Source organism: Scylla paramamosain, chromosome 20 (assembly GCF_035594125.1).
Source record: "Scylla paramamosain isolate STU-SP2022 chromosome 20, ASM3559412v1, whole genome shotgun sequence".
Taxonomy (NCBI): Eukaryota; Metazoa; Arthropoda; class Malacostraca; order Decapoda; family Portunidae; genus Scylla; species Scylla paramamosain.
The window spans coordinates 18,318,995-18,343,532 of NC_087170.1; the positions used below are offsets into that span (position 1 = coordinate 18,318,995).

Genomic DNA, 24,538 nt, shown 5'->3' on the forward strand with positions numbered 1-24,538 from the left:
ATACACCCGTAACCAAAACACCACTTACCAGACACCTCATAACCTTCCTCTCCTGTACTCATAAATTTTCCTTCTCATTTCCTGACCCCAAAAACCTCATATTAAACTCTAAATGACCCTTAATAACGCCCCCTCTTGGAAACACAAGCCACGCCCCCTTCAGGTTCCTTCCTCTATACATGTAAACAAACACCATCAGGAGCTCAGAAGATGACAGGAGGCAAGGTGGATTTCGCCCTTATACGGGAAGCCACTCGGTTGGAATTAGTTAAGCTCCTCGATGGCATCCCAGGAACTAAGGTAATGGATTTATTTGGTGTGTTTGGCTAATTTTTTTTTTCTTCATTATTATTATTATTGTGGGGGGAGGGGCGGCATGCTGGGTTGTTTGGGGTTGGTTAGTCTGATGTGTATAAATTGATTTGTTTTAGTGAGTTACTGAGTAATTAACTAACTGACCAACTGACTGACTAATTAGCTAACTAAGTAACCTATTGAATTATTAACTGATATGACTGAATAACTGACCAACTGACTCACTGACTACCTGACTTGTTGTGGCCCTTGACCAGAGCCCCTCGTTATTTTATCTATTGATATTATTATTGTTATTATTACTTTTATATAAGAGGAGCACTGGCCAAGGGCAACAAAAAAAAAAAAAAAAAAGATTCTTTGAAGCACCAGTCCCCAAACAGAGGTCAGAGGCAGTTTTCAAAAACTGAAGGATAATTGTCTTAAAACCTCCCTCTTATATAGAAAAACAGAAAAGAAAAGATAGTCTCATTTACAACGCATCTTCCCTTTCCTTCTCCCCAAAATATCTGAATTATATCACACATTTGCATCATAAGCACCATCATCTCTTCTACAGGCCATTGTGTGGGACGAGAAGCTTGCAGGACCATTCAGTCAGGTTGCAGACTATGCCTTCCTGCGGACCCATGATGTGTGCAAAATGTACTACATCAACAACAGCAAGTTGCCACCAAACAACGTAGCCCACATCATCTTCCTAAGTCGGGCACACACACAGCTCATGGACCTCATCAACCAGCAGCTGCGGATGTGAGAGTCTAGAGGGTTGAGGTGTTGTCAGGCTTGCTCATCTGTTAGGCCATGTCTGTCCATGTTATTGTTTATAAGATGTTAGCATGTTTATAAATTCCTAAACTTTAAGCTTGGAATGAAAGCCTTATATTTCACACAGTTTCATTAATTCATATCTGAACTTCCACTTCTTAGCAACAATGGTACTTTTTTTGGTGTACAGTTCTCAAACTGTTAAATAAAAGACCTTAAATCCAAGGGAGGAAGCACTTGGCGGTGGGAAGAAGGACTACCACCTGTGGCTGGTACCTCGTGTCTCCCTCCTGTGTGAGCAGAGGTTGGAGGAACATGGGGTGCATGGTACCTTTGCCTCCATCAGGGAGCTGCCGCTGCTGCTGTACCGCCTGGACAGCGACCTCACCTCCATGGAGCTGCCCATGTGTTATAGGGTGAGTCTCATCATCATCATCATCATCATCACCATCATCATCATCATCATCATCATCATCATCATCATCACTATCTTACCCATGGGTTTCAACAGTCATGCATTTGAAGCAAAAGGTTTTTATATTATTATCATCTCAGGATAATTTATACATGAATTTTAATGTGTCCTTAATTTTCCTAGCAAACATATAATTTCCTACAGTTTTGCTGTGCAGTTTTTCTATCAACCATATCATATCATGCATCTTTAACCCAACAATGAAGGATCCAAATCTCTCTCTCTCTCTCTCTCTCTCTCTCTCTCTCTCTCTCTCTCTCTCTCTCTCTCTCTCTCTCTCTCTCTCTCTCTCTCTCTCTCTCTCTCTCTCTCTCTCTCTCTCTCTCTTGCAGGATCTTCACTTAGGTGGTGACCCAACGTGCTTGTTCCTTGTGGCTCAGGCCCTCATGACCATCCAAGGAGTGTTCGGCCTCATCCCCAACATCTACGGCAAGGGGCAGCTGCCAAACAGGTGTACGAGCTGATGGTGCGCATGAGGCGAGAGATGGGAGGGAACGAGCCACAGGTGAGTGTGGAGGCACAGCTGGGAGGGAGGTCTGGTGTCAGCTTCTGATGGTGAGGCAATAGAAATGTCAATCTAGAAAGGTGGCTCAAAATAAACAGGCAAACAGGTTTTGAGAGAATACAATGGACAGTTAGAAAGTCATGCACAGTTCCATTTATATTTCCCTGAATGATGAGTTATAATCTAAGGAGAGATAATCAATTGACTTTTTTTTTCTTGTGTGTTTAGAAGAAATTAAATGTGGACTAACAAGTAGTGGTCTTAAGTAGAATGTACCAATATGACAGTAGTAATTTGTGTCTCTTTTTGATGTATTGTTGTGCAGGATTTCTAATTATTGATTAATTGAGATTTAAAAATGAGATGTATTCCCTAAGAAAACATTCAAAAACAAAAAAATTTATAAATTGGAATCAACTGTAGATATATTGAATTTTTGTAATGCATTTTCAACTTAGTGTGACTTGTACATCAGTGAATCATGTCAAAAGGGCAGGAGAGTAAGGCTTCCAAGGTAATGATAATGATGGTGGTGATAATGAACTGCCAGCACAAAATCATCATGTATTTTCTTTGCTGTGTGGTGCAGGTGACACCACAGATAGACCAGCTGATCCTCATTGACCGCTCGGTGGACCTCATCACACCCCTGGCAACACAGCTCACCTACGATGGACTTATTGACCAGTTCTTCACCATAAATAATTGTAAGTTTGCTGTCATGCATAGCTATATCTCTTCACTTTAAACTCACTCTCTCTCTCTCTCTCTCTCTCTCTCTCTCTCTCTCTCTCTCTCTCTCTCTCTCTCTCTCTCTCTCTCTCTCTCTCTCTCTCTCTCTCTCTCTCTCTCTCTCTCTCTCTCTCTCTCTCTCTCTCTCTCTCTCTCTCTCTCTCTCTCTCTCTCTCTCTCTCTCTCTCTCTCTCTCTCTCTCTCTCTCTCTCTCTCTCTCATCACTGCAATTGTAAGCTAACCTTCATTATATACTAGTTCTGTATACCAGTTCCTTAAGACAGGTCATTCTTAAACCTTTATTGATAATTGTGATTGGTAATTGTTATGTTATTGTCATTATTCTCTAAATATTTTCTCTTTTATTGCCATTCATTCACTCTGCCTACTCATAACTATGTATCTCTAACTACCTAAATTACTGTAAGTGTCTTAAATTCAACAGACAAGCAGTTTTTGAAAGAACACAATGGACAGAAGAAAACCATGCAAAGTTCCATTCACATTCCCGTAATGATTAATATTGATACACCGTGATATTTAAAATGGTGGTCATAATGGTGAAAAAAAGATAGTGATGATAGAGTGACTAGTGATGATGAATACTGATACACCAGAAAGCTCATCACAATCATCAGCATTATCATCACCTCATTTAACATCCACATCCTCTCAGGCACAGTCAAGTTGCCTGGTGAGAAATTTGCAGCACAGTCCAACTCAGACTCAGGCACAGTGGACAACGCCTCCGAGATCAAGACAATACAGCTCAACTCCTCTGAGGAACTGTATGCCGAAATCAGGGACTTCAACTTCTCAGCCGTGGGTCCTCGTTTGTCCCACCACGCCAAGTCGGTGGTGGCACAGTATGAAGAGAGACACACAGCAAAGACCGTGGGAGAGCTGAAGCAGTTTGTACAGAAGATACCACAGATGGAGGCATATAAACAGAGTGTGGCCACCCGTAGGTCCCTGATTGTGTATGTGTGTGTGTTTGTGTGTGTGTGTGCTTGCTGAAAGAAACCGGACAGTATAAGATAGGACATGTCCTGATGGCTAAACAGACAGAGATGTAAAAGATATTTTTTTCCCCAGTTTGAATACTTTGTATTCAAACTGCCTGGTGTGGGTTTGCAGAGAATGTCTTGTTGATTACATGTGTAAAAAGATAAATGGTAATAACATTTGCAGCTGATATTTCATATGCTTCAGATGCAGTGCTTACCAAAATGTATATATTAATGAAAATACTAATAGCCTGTGTACTTTCTTGACAGACACAGCAATAGCAGAGTTGATCCAGGAGAGGATAACCCAAGGAATCTTTTGGCCGGCTCTGCAGATGGAGCAAGAATTTCTCAAGGGACTAGACACAGATAAAGTCAACCCTTTTGTGGAGCAGTGTATAGCACAAAAGGAATCCCTTAATACTGTGAGTCAAAGTTACATTCATTTAAAGCTGTTGAATAATGCTGAGTACCAGAGAGAATGGTAAGTAATTCTGTGGCAGTGGTATCACTCCCTTTCTTTCCCTCACTGTGCCTGCCGTGTCTCCTGTGATCCAGGTGCTGCGGCTGATCTGCCTACAGTGTACAGTCAACAGTGGCCTCAAGCCGCGGGTGCTGGAACACTACAAGCGCGACATCATTCACACGTACGGCTACCAGCACTTCCTCACCCTAGAAAACCTGGAGAAGGCGGGCCTGCTGTACCCCCACCAGGGCCGCAGCACCTACGCTGTGGTGCGCAAGACTCTGCAGCTGACTGTGGATGACGTCAGTGAGCATGACCCCACGGACATGGCCTATGTCCACTCAGGGTGAGGCTGTGAGGTGCTGCTTGTCAAGCTGTAACTCACTGAATCTCCAGAATCTTTATCCATCGCCAAATTTTAATGAATTACTATATGTTTGATTTAGTATATTTTATTACTTTATTTGTATTTCTGTGTTTTGTTTGTTTATTTAGCAGATAAGCATTTATAGCAGATAAAGCTTTTGAAATATCAAGTAAGGGCATTTCTTGCTGGCTACTCGTCCTTTTTGTGACATTATTCCTTGAACCATATAAGTTTTGTATAGAGTGCGCCTTATTCAAGTTCTTTACTTGGTATAAATTGTATGTTGGCTTTGATATAAATAATATTTTTCAGGGTAAATATACTTAGTTCCAGGCTTAAAATAACTTGACAACTTCAGACATAATGAAAGTTATTAAAGTTTTTAAGATTGTTCTCATGATTCTAAATAATAGTTTGACAGACATTCAGGGCTGTTGATGGAAGAGAGACATGGGAACCTGACTACGTAACAATCTCTGTGACCTTTGAAAGTTAAGCTTTGTGAGACCTCAGTGCACTTATGAAATTTGTAATAACACCACTTGCATTAAGAAATTTTTGTTATGTAAATGACCCAAGTAACACAGACACATCCACAGTGGTTTGCTTTTACCCAAGTTACATTTTCACCAGAATTACCTCAGTAACACACTCATATCCCCAGTGGTTTAATATTACCTGCATTACATTTTTACATCATCAGGTACGCACCCTTAAGTTCCCGGCTGGTTGAGTTCCTCCAGGTGCCAGGGTGGCGAGCCATCACTGGAGTGCTACAGGTGCTACCGGGACCCACCCTCACCGAGACGCAGCAGCTGCCCAGCGCCCTCAGGCAGAGAAGTAAACATTGGCTCCTTATGTTATTCACTTAGTGTTACAATAGCTCCACTATACATCAATCAAACCATCATTTTATGATGGGATCATAATGTGCAGTGAGGATTTGCCAGACCTTCTTGAGAATTCATTCGTCTTTTTGCCTTGAAATGTGATAAATTATTTAATCCCTGATTTCTTCTGGTGCTGTAGGAGGGTCTGGGGGCTCAGTGCAGAGTGGGCTGGAGGGCGGCACAGCGCTTGTCTTCTTCATCGGCGGCTGCACCTACTCAGAGATTGCTGCCCTGCGCTTCCTCTCCTCCCGGGTTGACCAAGGTGGGCTGGCACTGGCTGAGACAACATGTGTTGGTAACACTTAGAGCAGGCTGCCAAGAAGAAGGTTTTAACTGATTAGAGTACCTAGATATTTTAGCCTTAGTACTTTCTTAAATATTGTCAGTGCATTTTTTATGTAGTATTTTTTGTACAACATATATATATATATATATATATATATATATATATATATATATATATATATATATATATATATATATATATATATATATATATATATATATATATATATATATATATTAAAGGAACTGGCAATATTTTATTTAAGTTGCTTAGCAATGCATCTAGAAATCTACAATAAAACCAATGCGGAATGTCTCATTTATCATTGCATGTTATGAGATATTTGAACAGGTAGCATTGGCTGCCTTTTAACTGAGACAGGTTCCCTTTCTCCATGATGACAATGAGAATTAGCTAGATCTCATTCTACATAATCTAAATTTTGGCAGTGGTATGAGAATGCACATACAAGCTTCTTCAACCCTCTGTGTTTCCCTATAACTCCTTTGCTAAGGTAACTAGACAAATTTATGGATAGGGATGATAGATGGATATAGGTATGCATGTATTGTACAGGGACTGCCACATGTAAGACACAGGTAAGAGACCATAACAGAATCCCTCATACCTCCAGGTGGGCCTGAGTACATCATTGCCACTACCAAGATCATCAATGGGGATACTTTCCTGGAGTCAATTGCTGAGCCTTTGCCGACATAAGCCAAGAGAAGAACTGCCTCCACATTATCTAGGAGTTGCATGGTCTTATGGTATGAATGAGTAGAATGAATCTCCTTGATATTCTTTGATTTCCAGTGCCTTGTAGTGTCTTGTAGCGATGAGAGGATGGACACAGGATGAAGCAGAATTATGAATATCTTATTTCTCGTATGTTTCAGTTGTTGCTTTCCTTACTGGGTGCAGCAATGTTAAGAGAAATAACAGTAACACTTGTCTTTCATCCTGTGTTTCCTCTCATCTCCATATTTCACTCATTTCTCTTACCTGGACAGAATTTAGTCCTCAGAACCAAATTATAAGGATACTCATCATCAACATTCTCATTTCCCTTTATGGCACTGGACAGTTTATGAGTTTCTCCCACTTTTTTGCGATCATAGATAATAATGATAATGCTGATGATTAAATTAAAAGGGTACTCAGTAGGATAAACTTGATCATAAGGACTAGGAACTGTTGGGGAGGGTTATCAAGACCCACATCATCAAACATCCCTTTCCCTGACAAACATTATTAGGTAGAAAGTTAGTCCTTTTTTTTTTTATGAAACTGAAAGTGATTATTCCTAGCAGGTTGAGTGGAAGAGAGAAAGCTGACTATAATCTGACAACAGGTGCATTTATTTCTTTCCTCAGGTGTGTGCAAGTGAAGTGAGGAATGGTGCCTGTGATATATTACCATACTACCTCTTCACTCTCCATGGAGGGCTGCTGTTTGTCAAGATTTAGTCTTCAGTCCAAGTATTTGTTAAATGAAGAGGACATTGCAGTATATTGGTTTGTGACCCTGAGAGTTTATCATCAAAGCGTGTGTTGAGATTATAACAAGCTAAGTAAGAATTCAGTAGCCTTTTGTATGGTTTATATTAATTAAAGAAGGTCTGAAGTTCATATAGACTGTCATGTATATGTAAGAAAATTTGAAAAAATGTGATTTAAAATAATTGAACTTCCTATGTAAGTTATCATCCATCCTTATTTGTGTTAATTCATATATATATATATATATATATATATATATATATATATATATATATATATATATATATATATATATATATATATATATATATTAAACTACCAAATTACTGATCAGTTCAGCTTTACAGTGATGAATGAAACTGGGAGTAAAGTGTTTGAGATATGAAAATACAGATCAAGCAATGAAATGTAGAGTGACTGAGACAGAAAGAGAGAGAGAGAGAGAGAGAGAGAGAGAGAGAGAGAGAGAGAGAGAGAGAGAGAGAGAGAGAGAGAGAGAGAGAGAGAGAGAGAGAGAGAGAATGAGTACAGAAGTGTGATGGATGCAGTGAGTGAAAGCCAACAGAGTGAAGTGGGGAAAAGAGTGCTGACGTATGTGAAAGAAAATGAGAAAAAGAGGATTATAGCACACAAGGAGAAGAAATTAATAGAGTTATATAAGTATGGAAACCCTCAGGAACAGACAAGAGATATAGATAGGGAAGTAAATGTGGAAGTGCAGTGGTGGGTGTGGTAAGGTAGAGAAAGATGTGCAAGTGTGGCTAGATGGACAAGGTGGGGGAAAATGTGAATGGGTTGATGGGTATGGTGAGGGAAGATGGGAAGGAATTGGTGGGGGAAGATGGGAAGGAATTGGTGGGGGAATATGGTAGAGAGAGCCAATGAAGGGTGAGGAGAGAAATGTGTGATCTGGGGCACTTAAACCTGGGTGCTTATTCTTGTGTATGTATATTGACTTATAATTATGTCCCTTTAGATTTTATATGGTGGCATTTGTAGAGCAAGAGAGAGAGAGAGAGTTAAAAATACATTCCTATTAAAAATACATTATTTTATTATAAGGCCACAGATACAAAAATACAAAGCAAAATCCTATTCTACTGGTAGAATTTTATCCTGTGAGGAAACGATTAAGACAAACTGAAGGAAAAAGGTGAGAAGTACATCTACATATGTAAAATGAAATGAGTGAAGGAAGGCGATACAAATCAAACAATAATAATAATAACAACATTCATGTCAGTCATTATGTTATTATCATCTACACTCCTTGATGTGTGTATACAATGCATGTATTACCTTCATTTTATATATATATATATATATATATATATATATATATATATATATATATATATATATATATATATATATATATATATATATATATATACATAGGAGATGTGATCCCCTTATTTCCTATAGACATAATTGTCTAGACACCTCTGAATGCTACATTCAACATCTAGTTCATGATATGGGTAACCATGGTGTGAGGCGACAGCAGGTGTGAAAAACTGCTGACTTTGGTTTTGGGAGATTCAAATGTCTTGGCCACCAGCCACTGAGTACCAATTGTTGATAGAGCCACAACATAAATCCCTGTTATCTGAGCTTACTAAGATAATAAACATCGCAATATGTTCCTCTCTTGTAAGGTGATAGACTACTTCCATGTAGAATCCTATCACGCTCTATTTCGGCATAACCATTAGTACGTATTTTTTCCTATCTTAATATCCTGCAAAAGGCACATAACTCAGGCATTACTAATAGAACAGCTTGCCTTAGTATTGAAATCTTGCTGACTGGAGTACCTGCAGATCCGTGCTACCCTTATATTCATAGAAATAACCTCTACTTGCCTATACACATGTGTTATGAAAGGGTAGCCAACCAGGTGAGTCAACCAGGTGAGTCATATGGATATTGATCATTGATTGATACAGTATTCAGTTGAATCCTTGTTGACACTCACTAAGTAAACATGGGTAGATGAGAAAGCTGTTGTTTATTACATTATCTTTATTCTGAAAACCCAAACTGCTGGTTGGATGAGTGATTACTTTTAGGTCTTAGTTATGTATCGCTACCAGTGCCTGTAAATATTAGCGAAGTTTACCCTAAATTCAATCTTATAATTGCCTTCATTATCCGCATATGAAAACAAAGCATATTTTTGCAAATTAGGTCGTGATCTCAAATATCCACTGCCAAAATAACATCCTAGTTAAGATTTTATTTTGCGAAAAACGATAGATCATGGCCTGAACCTTTGTAAGCTGAAATTGGAGCTTTCAAGGGTGTTTTTAAGGATCTAGTGAGATGGATGTGTAGATGGATTCTGTATTAGGTTCGGGCATGAGACTATAAAAAGAAAAAAAAATCTTTGCATGGTCCCAGAGAGAGAGAGAGAGAGAGAGAGAGAGAGAGAGAGAGAGAGAGAGAGATAAAAAAAAAAGTGTAAGAGTATTTGTTACTAATGAAAAAGCACAAAGACTATTAATATCAATAAAATGTTATGGTCAAGACAACAAAATATGGAAACATACTGAAATGCAAAGTGGGAAAGAACCAAGCAACCTGCGTCTGTCCTGCCCTTCAGACATTGTTTGAGTTCTTCTACCGCTGGACACTGAAGAGAGGGGATGTTGGTCATCGGTGGCTCCTGGTGGTACACGTGGCCAGGGTCTTGAAAGAGGTGACTATCCATATGGTTATAGTATATGAGTAAGTCATAATACGCCGCCTGGAGTATGGAGGCAGAAAATTTATTAATTAACTCCATTTGTCGCAGGAAACGTAAGGTTTGAGTGAAACTGAAAATTAACTTAATTCAGTCCATTTCCTAACCCGATTCATCCTGACTTGGTGTCGTGATTTTATTAGTTTAGTTACCTCAATGACCGCCACGATTACAACTAGTTCAGAGTGAATAGTAAATGTATTTTTTAAACCACATCCCATCAATACATGAAGCAGCATAACTATTACTTAACATCTGCACATCAGCTCCTGCTTGAACCTTTGTGTCAAGCGCGGCGTTCCAAGGTGCAGAGAGCAACGTGGAGACGCTATGTTTGGCCTCTTGTGGGGTTCTGAACACGACTCTCCACGACATGTCTTTTCAGCATATATTGACCCATTTTGTTAAGCACCTGTACAGGAAGTAGTGGTGGACGGCTGCACACTATGCTAACTGTGGGCCTTTCTTCTCAGGTGGCTGCTATGAGTCTGGCTGGCGAGTGATGAGGAGGGATGCCCTGCCCAGAGACGCCTTGACTTGAGGTAGGTGTTGTGATAAATGAAGAGTAGGCAGTTAGTATTGGTATCACTCGGCCTTGTACTCTGGAACTGCGCTCTCACTATGATTTCTTTTTCAAAGGCTACAGAGATGATTAGCCGGGTTTTTAAGCTTTTGTTTCCTTTTAATAATGCTAAAAGTGTTATGGCCTTGAAATAAATCGTAAAAACACCTTTAAAATCACGTGTAGCTTCGAGTAGAACCTTTTTGAATGTAGTGAAGCTGCGCATAGAAGTATTCCAGAATATCGATAGACACATTGGAGCTGATACTTCAATCCAAGTTATTTCCTTTGAATCATGTATTGTCTCACCCGTGTATGTATCAGTGTAAAGTTTTAAATCCTGCACATCAGCTCCTGCTTGAACCTTTGTGTCAGGCGCGGCGTTCCCAACGTGCACATAGCAATATGGAGATCCTATGTTTGGCCTCCTGTGGGGCTCTGAACAGTATTCTCCTTGACATGTCTGGCGGATAACAGTGCGGGGTATGTGGGACAGTTGCAGATTCAGCTAATTGTGGGCGTTTTCTTCCAGGTGGCCACTTGGAACAGATTGGATGCCTCAACGCTTGATTTCTGGCAGGTATGTACTAGTAAATTCTGCACCACATCCATTCCCCACTTGTTTGGCAAAGTTGTATATCTTAAGTAATTGATCATCCATTGCCCTGCCGTGTCTAAATCCATATTGATTAGCTGGGTAAATTTAATTCAGTATAATTATAAATGTTACAATCCTCTCCATAGTCTTGCAACAGGCCGAAGTTAGACTTGTAATGTCATTATGCACATCAGCTCCTGCTTGAACCTGTGTGTCAAGTACGGCGTTCCCAAGGTGCAGAGAGCAATGTGGAGACGCTATGTTTGGCCTCTTGTGGGGCTCTGAACACGACTCTCCACGACATGTCTGGGGAGCAGCAGGGCAGGGTGTGGGTGATGGCTGCACTCTGCTAATTGTGAGTGCTTCTTTTCAGCCAGCTGCTCTGAGGACGGTGCTTGATTGGGGGATGAAGGGAAGGATGCACGATAGTTTGGTAAGTTCTGGTAGTATAGTATTGGAATTATAACATTCAGATTACTGTAATTTTCTGATTATGCTGTTAAATGTGTTGAAATATTTTAACTTGTATATTTTTTGTTTGAAGTATGATTGTATTTATTGAGTTGTCACTTGTGTAACTATCATATATGAATAAAAATATAACTTCAAATATGTATGCTTACCATGTGTGTAAACTGGTTATCAGTACTCATAGAATGGGTGGTTGAAGGATAATTCAGGTTGTGAACTACTTATCAACAGAAATTAGAATCACCAAGTTAACTTCATGACGAGTGGGACTGCATGTTTGGCATTTTGAACACCACCAAATGTTGCAAGTTGATTGTGGTGAGAAAGACTGGCCTTATTCCACTATGAAGTAGATTATTATTATTCTTGCCATCCAAGCTTAGTTATGGAGGCTGAAGCATCCAGCAGGAGCAATAAGGTGAAAAATCAATGCTGTCTACAGAACTGATAATAAAAGATAAGGCAAGAGATGAAGACCACAGGAAATGAGTCTTGTAGAGAAAATGAAGATCAGATTATTGGTGAGCTTTTTCACATTACATTTTGGAAGTCCTAAATTGTATAAATTATGATGTGTGAGTTAAGATATAACATAAGTAGATTTATTTACAGTCTTCAAATAGTTGCTACATAACATCACTTTTCTTCTAAGATCTGAGCCACCACTCATTTTCATTACCTTTGCCTTGTTCAGATCTGAATAATTCTTTACCATGAGCACCTCCATAAAGCTGTTACATCAACATGATTTCTGAGGGATGGAAGAATTTTACAAAGAAATACAAGGATTTTGTGTGCATTAAACAGGTAGGAAAGATTTGAGAGAAAGTTTTGGGAGGTAAGAACCAGCCTAAGTCATGAAAGGGAGAAATGTGTCTACTAAACAGGTAGGAAAGATTTGAAAGTTTTGGGAGGTAAGAACCACCCTAAGTCATGAAAGGGAGAAATGTGTCTACAGATGCAAAGGGAGGCTTGAGTAATAGTATTCTCCTGCCAGAAAATTGTATGGATCAGAGACCAGGCCACAGAATAGGACAAATTGAGAGCATGTGCTGTGGAAATTAATTATCAAAGAGGGTTGTGTGGAGGGACAAGATGGGAAGGTGAGAGCAATAAGAATGTGCACAAGAGATGTGCAAGTAGTATAAATTGTGAATGTAAAGGAACACAACCAAGACAGTATGCCTACATTGAGAGAATGAAGAGAAGTTTGTAAAGGAAGTCAATGCAAGTTTAAGGCATTAAAAGAAGAGGAAGGCAAAGTTTTTAAACAAGCAAGAAGGGAATGTTTGAATGGAGAGAGTTACAGGCTCTTGTGTTGTAGTCACCCTCATAACAGATGCTCCAGGATGGAATGAGTTATCAAATATTGATCAACAAAGCCCTTTGGTTGATTCTTACAAATAATAAATACATCACAGGCCTTAATTTATCATAAAACTTCACTGCATTCAATATTCTCTTTACATGTTATTCAATATTCTCTTTACATATGTTATTTTAGGCAACTGCAACAGCAGGTTTTTCATTCTGTGAGTCTGCGACTTCAGATGTTTCCTCTTTGCTTGGGGTAGCCTCCTCCTCCTCCTCCTCCATCTCTTTTACCCTATAGGTCCTCCGGACTGGTTGTTTTGGTGGCATCCAGTCAGGAATAATCTTGTCATGGACACGCCAGAGTCCGTATGTGTTAGCCATATGCTTCTCAAACACCACATACTCCAGCACATCCCTTGCCACCACCTCTGAGCCATGAAGCAGTCGTCCAAACCGGTCATACACTGCCAGGGTCTGGGTAGGGAAGGAATGATCTCAACATCAAACAGTTATACTTTTGCCACACTGGCAGTGAAGCAGTGGCTTTGTGGTCAGCAGTCAGACATGGTGATCTTAGTGACTTTAGTGTGAGTCCTGCCTGAAGCTGGCCATTTTCAAGTTATCAGAGTGGCCAAAAAATATCCACATGCTTCATATCAACTCTATCTTCAATGGCAGTTGCATCAGGGAAGTCTGGGTGAATGCATGACCCTTTGCACAGCACAATATTTCTCTGATGAGACAGCCTTGCAGAAGAAAATTATCTTGTTAGAGGAAGACTGACTGTATGTAACAATGTCATCTATCACTTAGGACAAATTAAATTACAAAGACAGAGGATACATCACCAAACTGAGCAAACTCCATACCTGCTTGGTGTGGAAGCGGACGGTAACTTGAGCAAATATATTCTCTTTGGAGATGACATCAGTGCAGCGGATGTGCACAGCCCGTGGTGGCTCAAGTGACCCAAGGAACTGCCAGCGGATAGTCTTGTGGCGACTCTCGTGGGTGACTAATGGAAATGCTCGTTCTGTCACACACTGGTGCAGCTTGTTCATGTCGCCGCTGTAATGGTAGAGTGCAGTCAGTACTTCCTCTGCCAGGTCTAATCTACTCAGCCATTACACCACTCTATACTTGAAAGACCTGCTTAAAGGTTACATTATGATATGTTATGAAAAATATGGATGTTTTTACAAAACAACACATAAAATAATGAGAATATTTTGGAGAGAACATGTTACTATCAAGTTGGTTACATAGTAACTTATGCATGGAAACACTGGGAAGAAGCCATGAAGGGCAATAAATGTATTGCAATATATGACATGGTGGGCTGGCCATGTTGAGAAATGACATCCTTCCTCTATCTCCTGGCACATGGAAGGATACACTTAAATAGATGTGAAAGAGGTTTTAGTAGAGGAGAATGTTTTCAGCAAGCAAAGCAAGACTGTTAGAAGTCCTTATGCCCTTTGGATAGATGGATAAAGTGAATCCCTTAAAACTCCTTTTGTACAGCAAGGTACAGCTAACTTAATCTAGTTCATCAACCTAAGAAGTGAAGAGCACTTACTCTGCCAAAGCTCTGTGTGAAGCAATATAAATCTCCTGAGCATCTGCAGCAAACAACTTTGGGTCAAAATCATCATCAAACTGTCTGATTTTCCGGACTGCCATCATGGACTTGCCTTTCTTCTCCAAGCGTTCTATTTTCTGCTTGGCCCCCTGTAAAGAATAAATTTGGCCATGCAATACAAGACTTTAATTACCACACAGACACACTACAATCAATTTTAATTACTTGCATTTGATTCCTTGACACAAAATGCATACAGCTCCCTATAAATATTACTTACCCGAGCAAAACACAGTATCATCGCCAAATAAAATTCTATAAACATCCATGGTTACATTTTTTCAGAGTATTTTTATAGCTGTGACTGATCCCCACAATGGGAGGGCATGAGTACTTTTCTTTTCCATCATGTCCAAGGAGCTAAAAAAGTGGTATGAATGAATGTGTGTAAAAACTATATGCATTTTCTTGGCTACCCCCTGTTTTTTTTAGGGAGACAGCCTTGGTATGTGTATGTATGATGTACTTTTATTGCAGACAGTGGTAGAGTTTACTGCTGAGATAAGCCCTATTACAGAAACACACAAGTTCCTGGATGGCTCATCATCCTGTGAAAAGTGACACTCACTGCAGTGGAGAGTGTGGAGACCTTGCCATCACCCTCAGGAGGCACGTATGGCTCAAAGGTGGAGGTGGTGCTGCTGATACACACGGGACGCTCTTGCCACGGGCGCACTGGCTTGATGCCCTTCTCTTTCATCTGTAACACAGCAGTACTGAGGCATCATCTGTACCTTGCCCCCCTCACCACATGACTCATCCCAACACCCCTTCACACATATATAAACAGTTCTGATATGTTTTTTCAATATATAAACTAAAAAAAAAGATGTACACCATTATAACACTTTCCTTGAGAATATACAGAATTTAATCTTAGCTGAGTGTCATATATAGAACTTGTATCCAAAATCTACAAAATGTCTGGTTTTGTAGCTTTCATTTATACACACACCTTAGCTCTTATCTCCTCAGGTGTCATGGAGTCATAGTCATCCTTCTCATTGGGATCAGGAAGGTTAACCTTGATGAACTGAAAACAAACATAAGTACATAACTAAAGCATCAACATGACATCAGCTGATATAAGAGGCGCCTCCAGCCTGAGTGATGTAAGAACTGAAAACCGAAGGAAAAAAGTTTTGCAATATTCAGAATGCAGTATCTCCTCCATGAATTGAGACAGGAAGTCGGGTTTGGTGTCAAAATGTTTGTTAATATGTGTGCTCTACAACCAGCATATGAAATAAAAGCTTTCTCTAAGGCAAATGTATGACTGTTTTTTTTTTCCAAATTTTGCTAAAAGTATGACACAAGTACATTCAATTGTATCCACAACAGCTAATGTCAAGGATTTAACCAACAGAGATGTACTTTATCAACATTTAAAGCAATATAATAAGTGACTGACCATACAAGGGATTAAAGCAGAGAAAAGGAAATGATGGACATGTTCACCTTCATACTGGCTGCAAGTGTTAAAGTACCCAATTTAAAAATTTTTCCACGGATTTTTTTTTTTTTTTTTTAATTACATGGATGTCCCCACTCCTTTCCTGTGCCTTGATCAGTCTCCTTTGCACATAGAAGAGAGAGAGAGAGAGAGAGAGAGAGAGAGAGAGAGAGAGAGAGAGAGAGAGAGAGAGAGAGAGAGAGAGAGAGAGAGAGAGAGAGAGAGAGAGAGAGAGAGAGAGAGAGAGAGAGAGAGAGAGAGAGAGAGAGAGAGAGAGAGAGAGAGAGAGAGAGAGAGAGAGAGAGAGAGAGAATCATTTGTAGTGTGGTATGGAAGAGTATGACAATATGCAGAGGAATGGATACAACAGACATGATCAAGAGTATCCAAAGTGGACAGTAGCTAATGATCTCCTGTTCTTACTTTTAGGCTTCCTCAGATGCTAACTTACAAGTGTAAATCAAGCACAGTACAGAGACAACCAATCATACATGCACAGGAACTCACCTTCTGCTTCCTGTCTTTCTTGAATTTCTCAATATAGTGTTTCCTCTTGAAGCCGAAGTTTGGCGCAAAGTGTTTGTAATTGGGATCCCGGTGCACATAGGAGACCCAGGTGAGCTGTGCCTGGGTGGGGATGGAGGCTGGCGCTAAGAGGGGCAGCGGAACTGAGCTGGACCGTATGCTGGGCAAGGCCTGTGCAAACGAGTGAACCACTTGGGTTAGCTACAACTCATGAGTATACACAACTGAATGACAAAGAAATATAAGACTACAACACCTATATAAGAGAGGATTTTACTGCAGAATACAACACTGTACCCATTCAGAGTAATATGAAACAAACAAGAAAACATGCACACTTTTTTACTATAAAAGAAAGAACACAAAAATCATACATTGAGAAGGAGTACATCAAGGAGTACTATTACAAAGGCAAAACTTCCAACAACCATCAATTGAAATGCACAGCTTGGCATTACATTCCCTGCCTGTCTCCTCTGACCCACATGCTGCCCGCCCTGCCAGCTGCTTTGGCCTTCATTTTGTGCCTGGACCTTCTTTTGTTATCTGCTGCCTGCTGCATTGTGGTCTTTCTTGGCTGCTGTGCTGGGCTGTCATCCTCCACCACACTACCCCATATGAGAGAGATCCTCCCCACGAAGCAGAGGGCTCAATCACCCCCTCCCTTTGGTTACTAGAATGGGAATGCAACCCTCTCAGTTAGGTTATTATACAAAGTTAAGTTAATACCTCTCGGGGGACGCAGGGGGAGCAGTCCCCGAAATAATAGGTTGAACAGCAAGGGCATGTCAAGTTAATTGTTCGCCATTAAGGTACCCCAATTTTCAGAGTGCCTCCCGCATGCAACTCTGATTCCCTAGGCTTCTTTAGGCGGTAGGGGGAGCTCTGCAGTGTCGAGCAGTCCCTGAGTGCCAAAGTCCTCAGAACTTCTCCCAAGTCCTATAGTGACCAAACACAATACGTCGCCTGCCGCGGCACGAGACAAGCTTTGATTCGTTCCCTGTACCTCAGTCAGCAGTCCTGACCCGTGACGACGTGACACTGAAGTAATGACACATACATGAACATATGACAGCATTCTAGAAATCTTCAAGTAACTTACATGGAGAGATAATTGCGATAATCTCACGGTGAGCCGTGCGGTAGTCATGCCTCAGCTGTGAGCCAAGAGTGGCGACTGTCGAGCCACTTTGCTATTTTTTTATATTCTACAATATAACACTTGGAAGAGCCTGTATTCTAAGTAAATTAAATATGAGTTAATAAAAAAAAAGTAGTTAGGATGGCAAATAAATAGAACACCTTTATTTATTTATTTTTTTTTACATACAGAGATATATAATTATACAACATAATTTAGTATTTACAGCAGACCATGTGCTACACACATATACTATACATTACTTTATTTATAGTGAAAAAAGAAAGCTTATAATAATGCATGGTACACAGATGAGTAATCATCATCAGCAGCAGTTGGGTGTAAACACGTGACGTCACACAGCTGACTAGGTGACACACGGACCAAACTTACAACCTCACCTCACCTCACCTCACCTCACAATAATCATGGTACGGCTCCCTACGTCTTATCCTCCAGATGCAACTTTAAGAGTTCAGGGTACAAAATAAGCATGTCCATCTCATTATTTATGTATATTGTTTGTTATGAAAAACTGCACCTTGACTAATTTGAACCAGCCTCCTTCATTGGCTATGGGATGCATTATATGTTGCCTTGAGACGTGGTGATTTTGAAGTATATGATAGGACCACATCACTCTGGGCTAAAGGTCAGCAGGTGTGTTGATACTCTTCTGATTAGTTTTCAACTCTAGGAAAGGTGAGGTCAGGATAGGGATGGACGAGTGTGATTAGTGTGTGTCGTGCATTGGTGATGTGGAAAGAATACTGAAGAAATTGAAATTGTCAGAAACAGTAACATACAAGAGAGCAGCATCTTGACCTGTTCCAGCAGCTCATACAATGCTAATGCAGTGAATTTTGTTGACAGCATGGTCGGCTGAAGATTAAGACAACAGCTGAGCAAGCAGCAGAGAAAAAGAAAGAGCGGGAAGAGAAACAAAAACTTTATCTTGCGGGGTTATCAAAGGTCTTTGAAAAGGTAATTTGTCCAAAGTCAAATCTACAGTAACATCAGACATGTCTTTTTAATTCACAACCTTCCCTAATTTTTCCGTTCCACTTCTTCCTCTTTGTTTATGATGTAATTTCATCTTATTAGTCTAGGAAGACAAATACACTTTCTTCATTCTTATATGATTTTCCTGCCTACCTGCTGCACCACATGTGCAGCGAGCCTCAGGGACCTATGATGAGGAGTGCCTCAAGACCACTGCACAACTGCTGGCTGCCAACCCTGATGCTACTACACTTTGGAATATCCGTCGGGAGGCACTGCTGGCTGGGAAGAGGTGGGTGAATCAAGCTAACCTTGCTATTCAGGTCATCACCTCAGTAATGTAGTTTTTTCTGTATTTGGTAATGAGAAAAATGAGCAACAAGGTAATTGATGGGTAGTATTGTGTTGGGTCAAGGGGTATAAGCAGGCTGACACTGTTTGGGTTAACATCTGGATAACCAGCATAGACAATGATGTCTTGTATGGGATTTGATTCCGACAGTCATGGCTTAATATTGACTGATGTACCAGAAACAATATATAAGTGTATTATATCAGATTTCTAGTAGTCTGAAAAAAAAAAAATAATAATAATTCAAATTCTTGAAGGCTTTTAGTTACTCATAAAAAAAAAAGAATTAATTGTTCAAATTTTGGAGTGTAAGAAAATATATACACCTTTGTTTCCAACTGTCTTTTTGACATGATAAAGGAACCTACAAACACAACTCAAACTGCTCCCAGAAGAGTTCCTTGAACCATAAGCCATTCATCAGACAGGCAAAATGTTATATTGTCTTATTTATTAAGTGTATATTTATGCTTATCTTTTTCCCCAGTGAGGATGAAGAGTCATGGTCTGAGGTGTTACAGGGTGAGCTGAAGATGATAGTGGCTTGCCTTGGGAAGAACCATAAGAGTTACGGTGCATGGCACCATCGCTGCTGGGTGATGGAAAACTTCCCCAACCCACCCTGGGCTGCTGAGGTCAAGCTGTGTGATAACTACCTCAAGCTGGATGAGAGGAACTGTATGTACTTGCTTTGGGAGGAAAGCTCTACTTTTCTGATAAAATCACCACTGTTAAAAACTTAATTCCTTTATATCTCATTGTCATGTGTCAGATTTTTGTTCTATGTTGCTTTGTGTGTTTATATCTCATTATTCCTTCATCCTCCAGGTAACCTTTTGTATCATTCTTTTCCAGTCTTAGTAAGATATGTATTTGTATTGTTTTAGAAAATTTCAAGTAATAATTGTCAGCAAATAAGATTAAAAAATATTACCATGTAGCTTCATCTTAGAGCATGGCCTAAAAACTCATAATTAAATAAGCAGTAATTTTCATTGGTCTTCCAGTCCATTGCTGGGATTACCGGAGGTTTGTGGTGGCTGGCAGTAAGCAGCAGCCTGAGGATGAGCTGAAGGCTTCCCAGCAGCTGATTGAACACAACTTGAGCAATTATTCAGCGTGGCACTACCGCTCTAAGCTTCTGCCCTTAGTCCATCCTCCCCCAGCCACTTCACCACACCCTGTGGCAGAACAGGCCCTCATCAAGGTACACGACTCCACACCCTGCATTGTGAAACTGATGCAGAGAATTTATTTTCAGAGTTGTGCCTTGAAGGTTATAGTAAATAGTATACACAACATACAGATGCACAGTTATTGCTGTATTGTGCAATGACTATATTTGTGTTGCAGGAGCTGCAAATGGTGGTGGAGGCTGTATTCACTGATCCATCAGACCAAAGTCCTTGGTTCTTTTTACGATGGCTGGTTGGCAGGCAGGAGAAGGGACCCAGGTAATCCCAGTACTTTAACTGTTGAATTCTGGCTATAGAACTTTTTTTTTTGTAATGACCAACCAAACATCCTAGGAATGGAGTGCAGCTTCAGGCTTCATTAATTTCAGTGCTCCTAAAGTTCATCAGTTTGTTACATAAGGGCATATCAGTCTAAATCTCTTTCTCATCCAGTTAGAGACAAACTCTTAATAACCTGGGGATTAACTTTCAAATGGGATATCCACTTAGAGAAGTGTAGGTGTTTTGCCATGCTGACCAAGTAAGCAAAAACATTTGTTTCTCTTGTGTGGAGTTAATGTGTGTTCCTTATTCCAGGCTGCTTCAGGTTGGATACATACACACACAGGGAGAGGCAGGGAAGTTGGTGTGTGTGTTCTCCCAGCCTGTGCCACAGAGTGCTGTGCCTGAGACAACAGTGGATGGAGTGAATGGTGGAGCCCCTCTGTGCTGGTGGGCCCCAGACAAGAGTGTATACTCACGTGTCTGGGTGAGTTATCTCCTCTATTTGTACTGAAACTTGGCTGTAGGCTCTCTCATATTACTTCTGACTCCTCAAGTGCATACTGAAACTGGTTCCTATGCATCTTTCAAATCCCTGGAACGTCAGGATTGCATTTCATATAATACCTAAATATTGAATTATAAGCGTAAATATTGAATTACTGCTGTCTGTGTAATGTTTATTGAGTAAGCCATAATGCAGCACATTACAAGTATGTATGTGCACATACATAGTGTTTGTCCTTTTATGGAAATAATGAGGGGATCATAATGAAAGTATTTGCTCACAGGCTGCAGATTTGTCCCTTCCTTTGGATAAAGAACACAGTATCAACCTGAGCCAAACTGGCCAGCCCACCAGAAGCCTCATGGTGGGTCAAGGAGTGGCTCGAGCCTTGGAGTGGGTGGCAAACATGGAGGTATGTGGGGAGGAACTCTCAGACACCACTCGTTCCACGCTGGAAGAGGTGAAGGAGAACTGCACCACTCTTGATGAGCTGGACCCTGACAACAAATGTAAGCCATTTTTGTGTATTTGTGTTGCTACTCTAGAATCACAAGAATGCACATGTTCTTGGTTAGGTGGAGTGGCTCCTGCTTTACTTTTTAAAAAATCTCTGTTCTGATATACTGCAACATCTAAACAACATTGTTTTCAGCATCACTTTTGCATGATCTCATTCTCCATGTTTCTTTGTAGTGACTTCACAAATTGGTGATGCACTAAGATTTACATGAAATGAGTGTGGAACAAGCTTCTTTAACAATCAATGGTGGATCATGAATTTCACCAGAAGCCCTTCAGCATTATCAATTATACTATTCAGTTACCTACTATGAACATGGATGTGAAGCATAGACAGTTTGTGTGAGGAATTAACCAAGAGAGAGTTCACCTTTTTAGAACTGTTTGAGGAAGTTTAGCCATGAACTTATTGTGCTGACTAGGGACAGTGAACAAAAAAATATAATAAAAAACAAGATCTTGTACTAATAGTTATGTGATGTAGTTTAAATGCAACACAATAGATATGCATTGCTTGTATACTATTGTAAGCCATGTCTCTCATGTACATGTCATAACAGTTTGTAAGTTGGTGAAATGCTTTCTCCCACACAGGGGTGATGCTGACATTAGTCCATGTTCTGTGGGCACTGGACTCCCGGGCCCACTTGCCTGCCATCTTACACTATCTGGCCCAGCTGCAGACCCTTGATCCTCTCCGCCACAACTACTATGCTGACATGAGTAAGTGTTGGCCAGCCTCCCCTCACCTTAGTTTTGATACATGCTTGTCAAAGGCTAAAATGCATGCTAATACATCATCATCAATACGCTGCTGACACTGTTGTGCCCAGTAGCTGTTACTGTCTATAGTGGAAGATGAACTAGCTGGCAGTTTCATAAGTAATTTTTCATTTACACAAATTTTGTCACCATCATCGTTTATGTATGGTAATGTGGTTTTGTATACTCAGTCAAATTAATGCTTTGTTGTGCCTATGTATCAACATTAAATGTTTTTAAAATCTCCTTACATTATCCCTTGATTTTTACAGAGAGCAAACTGGTGATGGAGACAGCCCTCAGAAAGCACAGAGTCACTGAAGTAGATGGAGATAAATTTCATGTGTGTGGACAAGACCTCACACGGGTTACCCACAGCCACCTGCTAGCAACCACGGATTGTGTGGACCTTAGCAATAACAGTTTGTCTTCTATTTCCTCACTTTGTAACTTGATTGCATGTAAAGAGCTGACTTTAGACCAGAATGAGATCCAGAACCTGTCACCCCTGTCTGCCTTAGCTGCCTTACAGCATCTCTCAGTGGCCAACAACAAAATAGCAGACATTAAGCAGTTGTCCTGTCTGCAGTCATTGACAAACCTTAGACACCTCAACCTCAAGAATAACCCTGTGTGTGAGATGGAGGACAGTGAGACACGCATCAGGGAACTCCTACCTGGCCTCCAGACACTCATCTTGCGGTGAGAAATACTTGGCCTTATTGTTGTATATCCATTCCCTCATTTAGCAAGGGTTTCTATTTCTAGAACTTGTTTGTTTGTTTGAATTTTGTACTCTATGTTATACTAGTCTTTTTATAACATTTTTTGCAAGAATGATTTTTTTTTTTTTGGGGTGAGATTGAGGGCTGCAAACATCCTAACCTAGGAACCTTTTCTTGCCATAGAACAAGAAAGAAGCAGAAGAGATTTTGTTCTATTCCTCTGATCTGTTATTGACTTCTCTGATTCTTGAATACCACCTTGTTTGGGTGGCACACATTTTTTGCATGCAAATGTTTTGAGTGAAATGGTATTTATAATTGTCCATTTTAATTTCAAGAAACTCTCATTAAGTGAGGTCATGTTGTGCCTATGAAGCATGTAGTGAACTAAATCCTGGATGCCAGTAGCTATTCTTGTTGTATAATATTTAAGCCTTGTTATTCCACAGTCTCGCACACTTGTGTTTTATGCAAATATCAAGCACAGTTAAATATAAAAAAATGGTAAAAAAATAAAGGTTACTATTAGTGTTACTGGAGTCAGCCATTCTCAGAGCCACATTTGAGCAAGTACACATCAGTAGCTTGAGGTCTCCTGCTACAAAACAAGAGTGAGGACATGAAACTGCTCTCCAATGGTTTGGATTGCCAGAAGCTAATCAAATGGGGATTGCTGAGTAATTCCAGTACCAATAAGTTGCATTTATTGTAATATGGTAATAAAGATTCTGAGAAATTACTTTTGTGGTTCTTTCACCATGTATTTGTTTTCATTTAGTTATCTTTAGACTGCTTAACATATCTAACTGTGCACCACTGGCCAAATCCATTATTTTGCCTATTCTTAAATTTTTTCTAATAGTCATATTTCAAGCAGACTTATGAGGGTGTAAAAAATGAAAGAATTTAATGGAGCTTTATTCCTTATGGACCAGCCAGCCTAAGGACTCAAGAGAGCTACCCAAGGTCATCATACTATTGTCACTGAGTTTGTGTTACACTCAATCTATGCAACATCTATCCTTCACTACTTATATCTATACCAGCTAATGAAAGGCTTCAGGACATGGTAGCTTGTGACTCAGACCTATTGGGCAACAATTGTTAATATTCCCAATCTCTGACCATACTTTTTTTTTTTTTGGAGAAAAGGGGGCATGCACAGCCTCAGTGAGGATCCTATTAGTGCACTGGTTAGTTTGCTTAACTCACTTGAGGTAACAGCCAAGTGAGGACAATTTTATGTCTTCCTTCACAAAATGGAAAGGGGACTTTAGTGGATCCAGACTAACTTGGTACTTGGGGTGTTGGCTGTACCTCTCTGTGCTGTTGCCACCTTGGCTCCAGAGTGACCTGACCTGACCAAGACCAGCAGAGAGTGGTCTGGGGGACTCGCAGGTCAAGGGTATTGAGGTGGCAGCACTGCAAGGCCTATATGCATTACCAAG

At 40.2% G+C, this 24,538-nt stretch overlaps 3 protein-coding genes across 3 annotated transcripts in view; 2 read left to right on the forward strand and 1 right to left on the reverse strand.

Annotated features, from left to right (window-relative positions):
- Nucleotides 1-11,829, forward strand: part of LOC135110544 (vacuolar protein sorting-associated protein 33A-like) — an 11,973-nt gene extending 144 nt beyond the window's left edge. The window contains 16 exon segments of the mRNA XM_064022966.1: nt 1-300; nt 875-1,068; nt 1,310-1,499; nt 1,891-1,996; nt 1,999-2,063; nt 2,653-2,770; nt 3,472-3,759; nt 4,073-4,227; nt 4,361-4,614; nt 5,339-5,475; nt 5,665-5,787; nt 6,446-6,581; nt 7,188-10,014; nt 10,533-10,601; nt 11,154-11,201; nt 11,593-11,829. The exon segment at nt 1-300 is cut by the window's left edge and continues 144 nt beyond it. Of these exon segments, the coding sequence (XP_063879036.1) occupies nt 211-300; nt 875-1,068; nt 1,310-1,499; nt 1,891-1,996; nt 1,999-2,063; nt 2,653-2,770; nt 3,472-3,759; nt 4,073-4,227; nt 4,361-4,614; nt 5,339-5,475; nt 5,665-5,787; nt 6,446-6,531 (1,806 nt within the window). The 5' untranslated portion in view covers nt 1-210 and the 3' untranslated portion in view covers nt 6,532-6,581; nt 7,188-10,014; nt 10,533-10,601; nt 11,154-11,201; nt 11,593-11,829.
- Nucleotides 11,830-12,278: 449 nt separating this feature from the next.
- Nucleotides 12,279-17,817, reverse strand: LOC135110546 (large ribosomal subunit protein mL45-like). The gene is made up of 7 exons (XM_064022968.1): nt 17,727-17,817; nt 16,607-16,795; nt 15,602-15,679; nt 15,215-15,346; nt 14,584-14,735; nt 13,874-14,072; nt 12,279-13,478 (listed from the first exon to the last, which is right to left on the reverse strand). The coding sequence occupies exons 1-7, from the start codon at nt 17,772-17,774 to the stop codon at nt 13,191-13,193; spliced, it is 1,086 nt and encodes a 361-aa protein (XP_063879038.1). The 5' UTR covers nt 17,775-17,817; the 3' UTR covers nt 12,279-13,190.
- A 219-nt stretch (nt 17,818-18,036) lies between these two features.
- Nucleotides 18,037-23,829, forward strand: LOC135110545 (geranylgeranyl transferase type-2 subunit alpha-like). Its single transcript, XM_064022967.1, has 10 exons — nt 18,037-18,196; nt 18,639-18,749; nt 18,941-19,059; nt 19,607-19,797; nt 20,127-20,326; nt 20,473-20,573; nt 20,892-21,063; nt 21,368-21,593; nt 22,198-22,326; nt 22,638-23,829. Exons 1-10 carry the CDS (start codon nt 18,194-18,196, stop codon nt 23,069-23,071), a joined length of 1,686 nt encoding a protein of 561 aa, XP_063879037.1. The 5' UTR covers nt 18,037-18,193; the 3' UTR covers nt 23,072-23,829.
- The last annotated feature ends 709 nt before the right edge of the window (nt 23,830-24,538 follow it).